General features: G+C 51.8%; 1 protein-coding gene across 1 annotated transcript; it reads left to right on the forward strand.

Annotated features, from left to right (window-relative positions):
- The first annotated feature begins 3275 nt into the window (after nucleotides 1-3275).
- On the forward strand, nucleotides 3276-4396 carry LOC121804012. Its single transcript, XM_042203567.1, has 2 exons — nucleotides 3276-3403; nucleotides 3508-4396. The coding sequence occupies exons 1-2, from the start codon at nucleotides 3276-3278 to the stop codon at nucleotides 4394-4396; spliced, it is 1017 nt and encodes a 338-aa protein (XP_042059501.1).
- Nucleotides 4397-6747: the final 2351 nt, after the last annotated feature.

Here is a 6747-nt window from a genome sequence, read left to right on the forward strand (position 1 = left end):
TTTGGGCTTCCGACCGGCGAGCTCCCTTCGGCCCCGAAATCAATCTTCTTCCTAAGTTGCTTGTCCTCCGGCATCGGTGAGGGTACGAACCTTTTCCGACCAGTGCCTTTGATGGGAGGGGCTGGTGTACTTTTCCGTGCCTTCACCTTCATTTTCAAAGTTTCCTCGCCACTTTCCTGCAGGGAAAAATTATGGAGGGAGACTCCTCCGACGTGAAATTCATTGGCTGGTCCGAGAGAGGGTCCTCGGCCGGCCGGAGGACCATTAGCTGGTCCGAGATGGTGCGCGGTTCTTCTGACTCCGGGGGGGGATCCGGCAGGCGCTCCGGCATGATCGAGAGAATGAGTCGAGTCACCAGCCGCTCCGGAGCTTTGTTCGTGCCTTAGCCAAGGGAGTGGTTGGTTGGTGAGAATCCGAGGTCGGGAGGATGGTGGGTGGCTGGTGGAGCGGGGGCGTGAGGGGGACCGTCGACAGTGGTGAGCCGAGCGAGAATGGGGTGGGCGGCGATGTGGGAACTCAAAACGTGGTGGGGGATTCTAGAGAGAAGGGAGAGCGTCTCTCTCTAACTTACAATTCTAAGTTTGTGGGGGCAAGGAGTTAACTCACCGCCGGACTTCACCATGTGTTGGATGCAACAATCACATTACACCTCCCTCAAAGGGGAGGGAGAGGGAGTGGACGAATTCTAGAGAGAAGGGAGAGCTTCTCTCTCTAACTTTGAGTGTTTGTAACCTGGTGTAGGAGGATTCTCTCAAGGTACATTCCCTTTTCTTTACTTGGGAGTACCCATATTTCGAGGAGTTAAACGAACGGATATGTTTATGTTCCTCCGGGAGAAAGTGGCGTCGCGGATCTCGGGATGGGCTCATAGGCATCTCTCGTTCGGGGGGAGGCTAACACTAATCAAGAGTACCCTGGAAGCGGTTCCCCTTCACATTTTTCAAGCCATCGAGCCAACAGCCGGCGCTCTCAAACAGATTGATCAACAGCTGGCTAGGTTCTTCTGGGGATCCTCAAATGAAAGGAAGAAGACACATTGGATCGGGTGGGATTAAATCTGCCTACCCACCGCCGAGGGCGGCCTTGGCATCCGCAAGTCAAAGGAGGTTCTCCGAGCCTTCAATGTCAAATTGTGGTGGCGATTTAGGGAGCAAAACTCTCTTTGGGCTATTTATATGATGACCAAGTACTGTACCATGGCTTCCCCTCTTGTGGCTAGGCCCTCGGGACGAAGTAGCCCAAATTGGAAACGGCTCATGAAAGTTCCGGTGCAAGCACAGCCGCACATCAGATGGGTGGTGGGGCTAGGCAAGATCTTTTTCTGGGACGACATATGGCTCGGCAATTGCACCTTAAGGGAGCTAGCGCTTGATGATCGAAGATGCGCAAGGGATTGGATCGAGGACTATACCCGGGATGGAGTATGGGACGAAACCAAACTCCAACTCCTCCAAACCCAAGCCGGCCTCCCGCACCATGTAATCCAGCAAATTATCGGCACCCCAATTGTTCATGGAGAACCGGACATCCCAAGATGGAACATCTCTCGGCTCGGGGACTTCTCCCTTGCCACGACATGGGAGACCATCCGTAACCGGAGGCCTATCATCCGGGGCTTGGATGACTTATGGAAGGCCGGCCTTACACATTCAATTTCCATCTTCATTTAGAGGTTGCTCTCTAACCGTATCCCGGTCGACACAAAGCTCCAGTGGAGAAAGATTGAGATGGCCTCTAAATGCCAATGTTGCCAATTTAGGCCAAACATTGAGTCCCTACAACACCTCTTCATCCAAGGAACGGGGGCTACCAGGGTGTGGAGGGAGTTTGATGCTTGGTTTGAAGGATCAGCACCACGAATCCAGGTCAATGACACCATTCCGGAACGACTGGAGGTCTGGTCGAGAAGAACCAGGCAAGATAACAAGAAACACCTGAGCCACGCTATGCCTTATCTTATCATGTGGTTCCTATGGGCCGAGAGGAATCGTAGTCGTCACCAAATGACCCAATTCAAGGCGTACAACGTGGTGTGGCAGGTACAAACTTATATCCGAAACAGCATGATTAATGGGAACATAAAGAAAAAACATTGGAAGGGAGTGAGATTCAATTTTCACCTACCGGCCGAAGCGGAGAATAGGGTGCCGAGGCCTCTTGTTGTATCAATTAAATGGCACCCTTCGGACGGGGCATGGATCAAGATCAATACGGACGGTGCCTTCCTGGAATCCTTGGATAAGGCCGGAGGGGGAGGAATTATCCGTGACTGTGCAGGGCGAATGTTAGTCGCCTTCACCACACCACTCCGAGCCCACTCGGCCCTTGAGGCTGAACTCAAGGCCATCCATCACGGACTAACCTTGGCGAAGGAGTTTAACCGACCTATTTGGCTCGAGGTGGACTCTGAACAGGCGCTTAACCTCCTTAATGGTGCCAGCTGGGGGCCGGCCCAAGTTAGACATGAAGTAGCTCGTCTAATCGTCCTCAAACGACATATAACACTCCGCACATCCTTTATTCATCGGGAGGGAAACAAAGTGGCTGATTTTCTAGCAAAAATGGGTGCGGAGAAATTAGAGTATCACCGCATGAATGATAGCACAGCCCCTCGGCTATTAAGGGCAATGATCCGCTTGGAGGAGATGGGCATTCCGAATATCCGAGTCCGAGATGAAGACTCTACCTAGTCTAGGTCGTTTTTATCGTTTTGAGTTTTGAATGGAGTAGGGCGAGGTCCGCACCATGTTGGCGCGGACCGCTCACTACTCTAATGGCTCTTTCTTTGTCGAGACACCACTATCGGGTGTGGCCATGAATTGTAACCTACCCCCTTTTTTGAAATATAGGGATGAGGGACCCACGAACCCTCCACCGTGACGGTGTTTACCAAAAAAAAAAAAAAAAAAAAGAATAGTGGGGCTGATCGAGCAAACTACAAAGCAAAAGGAACCAAAGGTGCGGACACGCATTGGCAATGCCCGGACATCTTAGGAGATTTCAATGACAACAAGGAAGCTTCGTCGGAATCACATCGTGCGAGTGGAACTCGGAATGGTCGAGAGGCCTCAAGCCATCTTAAAGGCTTCAAGCCTTTTGCCTATCCACTCGAGGAAGCGACACCGGGTGTCTTTAACCGGGTCTCGGCCGTCCGGGGTGGGAATCCCGTCTCGGCACCCATCGGCCCAAGCGGCTCAACAACAAAGACCACCGTGGCCAAGAGTAGAGAACAAGAGAAGGCAAACTGTTTGAGCACTAATCAATACTTCTCCCTCATGGAAGATGAAGAATATGAGGATGGTGATCATGATGCCAATGAGAGCTTCGAGAGGGGCGTGCACAATAGTGATGATGCTGGTGGTGCGAGCAACCCAACCTTGGAGGCCGAGACGGATCACGAATGGCACGACCAATAAATGACCGATTTCCGAGGGGGGCCTTCACACCCGCCGGGTACGGAACCTCATTGTTAATTATGTCCTTAAACTATATGTTTTGGAACGTTAGGGGTATTGCGAATGCTCCAACCCAAAACGTTTTAAAAAGATTGATCAAGTCTCATAATGTTCAATTTCTTGCAATAATGGAGCCGTTTACAGACCCCAACCCGGAGAAATTCTCTAGGGCATTGGGGCTAGTGTTTAAAGGCTCAAATACTAATGGAAAAATTTGGATTTTTGTTGAGGAGGGCGCCAACTTTGTTGTGGAAGAGGACTCGGATCAAATGCTCCACGGCCGTTTCCTTTCTCCTCGCCTTGAAAGACACATTTCAGTCTCGGCTATCTACGCAAAGTGCTCACGGACGGGAAGATACCACCTTTGGGATAAGTTGAGGGAGATTGCGGTCATCACCGACGGAACACCTTGGATCGTCGTCGGGGACTTCAACACTATTCTATCCCCACATGAGAGAGTTGGGAGCGACACCAACCGGCAAGCTGAGATGATTGACTTCGCCGAGACAATTGAGGATTGCAGGCTTCTTGACCCGGGGTTCGACGGATCGGACTACACGTGGGCAAAGAACGGACTTATGGAGAGGCTCGATAGAATTTTGGTGAACGATGCTTGGCCACAGGTTTTCGAGGCAACGAGGGTTACTAACCTCCCACGCGTCTCATCGGATCATGGGCCGGTCTTGGCAAGATGTAGATGTCCTAATCGGCAGCCCGGAGGAAAGGCCTTCCGATTCCAAAACATGTGGATCCGCCATGAGGGCTTCTTGGATACTGTACGCAATACTTGGAACCAGCCTACGGAGGCCGAGGGATTGCTTAATCTTCAAATCAAGCTTGCGCGAACAACAAAAATGATCAAACTTTGGAATAAGGAAGTCTTTGGAAATATACATGCCAATCTAAAGGAAATGGAAGATAAGGTGGCTGAGGCCCAATAGAAATTACTCTTGGCAAGGCTCTTGGAAAAGTAGAGAGAGAAGCTCTCCCTTCTCTCTAGAATTCGTCCTCTCTAAACCCTCTCAAAAATAACTCCCTATTGCATCGCCGGAAAACACCCACCCATCCCTCACGTCGCCACCCGCCCCTCCACCCTCACCACCCTGTCGGCCACCTCCCAATCCCACTCCGCCTGTCACCCCCGGCCCATCCCCGATGAAAGCCACTTCAACGTCGGACTTGGCTCGCGGCTCCCGTCAACCTCTACTCCACGTCTTGGCTATACCTTGCCGAAGCCGCCCGGCTGGCCGAAACAATGGGGCAACCGCCGGACCCCGACGAAAAGAGAGACACTCCGGCCCTAAATCCGGATCATTTGCCTGACATTGTTCCCGGGGATGAGGAAGCTCGGGTCCTCTCCGATCAGCAAATGGTCTTCCGAGCTGGTGAGGCCGCTTCCCTTCAACGTCCGACCAAATCCATGGAACTAAAAAAGGCTAAAGCAAAGCTCAAAGCCCGGAAAAGTACGCCGGCGCCTCCTACCAAAGGCAATGGTCGTAAGAGATTTGTCCCGTCTCCGATGCCCGAGGACAAGCAACTAAGGAAGAAGATAGACTTCGGTGAGGAGGAAGGACCTTCGGCCGGTAGTTCCAAATGCAAAGGATCCCTGTTCCCGGCGACTCCGTCCCTCGACTTGGGGGTCTCTTTCAGGTTGGAGGACCCCGACTTGCCTCATAAGAAGGAAGAGGAAGTGGAGCATTGGAATGAATGTGAAGAAGAGTTCGATGCCCCCAACGGTAGAACCGTGCCGGAAGGAGGCGGCTCGCCGGAAACTGCTGCTCCCGCCGTCGAGCTTATGACCGTTTCCGGTGAAGTCCCCTCCCTCCACAATCCCCAGCCAAGACTTGCTAGGTCACGTGAAGCACAAGCTGCCTCATGTGCTGTCCTTGCCCCAATGGAAAGTGGAAAAGCAAACCTACCTAATCTGGAGGCTGGGACAAAAGTTGACTTTGAAAGCACTAATCCACCTTTCCTACCTAAGCCATCAGGTACAAAAGCATACTTGCCTAAAATGATAGCAAGTACAAAAGCCCCCCCTTTTTTTTTTTTTTTTTTTTTTTTTTTTTATCAAACACCTCTACGGTGGAGGGTTCGTGGGTCCCTCATCCCTATAATTCCAAAGGCGGTAATTACAAGGCGTGGCCACACCCAAAAGTGGTGTGCCGTAACAAATCAAGAGTAGTATGCGGTCCAATCCCACAAGGTTCGGACCTCATCATACTCTTTTCCAAAATACAATTAACCAAAAAGCTAGTCACTATTGTCTCCCATCATCTCATTATCAACTTTAATGCCCGTTCCCGTCGAGGTATCGGATGTGCGACACTCCCATCTCGTCCAATCTAACCAAGTCCAACAGTTCTCTCGGAGCTGAATTGTAGTGCATTCGTAGACCACTGTCTTGGACTAGCCCCATTTTCGCAAGAAAATCCGCCGCTTTGTTCCCCTCCCTGTGTATGAAGGTGGCTCGGAATTTGAGTTGGCGTTTATGAAGGGTTAGTTGCGCCACCGCATGCCGGGCGAGTGCCGGGCCCCATCCTGTCCCATTGACCAATTTGATTGCTTGCTCTGCATCGGACTCAATCCAGATTGGTAGGGCGAGTTCTTTGGCTATATTTAGCCCGTGGAGCATGGCCAACAGCTCCGCCTCTAACGCCGAGTGTGCTTCTAGGGGTGTGCTGAAGGCGACGAGCATCTTACCCAAGTGGTCTCGAATAATCCCTCCGGCCCCTGTTCTACCGTTCGCTTCATTGTAGGAGCCATCTGTGTTGAGCTTTATCCACGGCTGGTCCGGGGGGTTCCATTTGATTGCCATGGCTAGGGGTAGCGCCCTGATTGCCGCCGCATGAGGAATGTTGATTCCAAGTTTAACTCCCTTCCAATGTTTCGGCTTCAGACTTCCATTGGACATAGCATTCCGAATGAACATGTGGACCTGCCATACCACGTTTTGTGGTTTAAACTGTGTGCCTTGGTGGCGACTCCTGTTTCTCTCTCCGACCAGATAAACCACAGAATGAGGTATGGAGTGGCTCGGCTAAGATGTTTCATGTTCGGCTGTTGGTACCTTCGCGCCCACACTTCGATTCTCGTAGGGATTGTATCATTGATATGGATGCGGGGGAACGGGCCTGTGAACCAACCGTCAAACTCGCTCCATACTCTGCGAGCTCCATGTCCCTGGATGAAGAGGTGTTGGAGGGACTCGGTATTCGGTCGGTGGGGGCAGCATTGGCACTTAGAGGCTAGCTCAATCTCCCGCCACTGAAGCTTCGTGTCAACCGGCACCCGA

Source organism: Salvia splendens, chromosome 5, assembly GCF_004379255.2.
Source record: "Salvia splendens isolate huo1 chromosome 5, SspV2, whole genome shotgun sequence".
Lineage (NCBI taxonomy): Eukaryota > Viridiplantae > Streptophyta > Magnoliopsida > Lamiales > Lamiaceae > Salvia > Salvia splendens.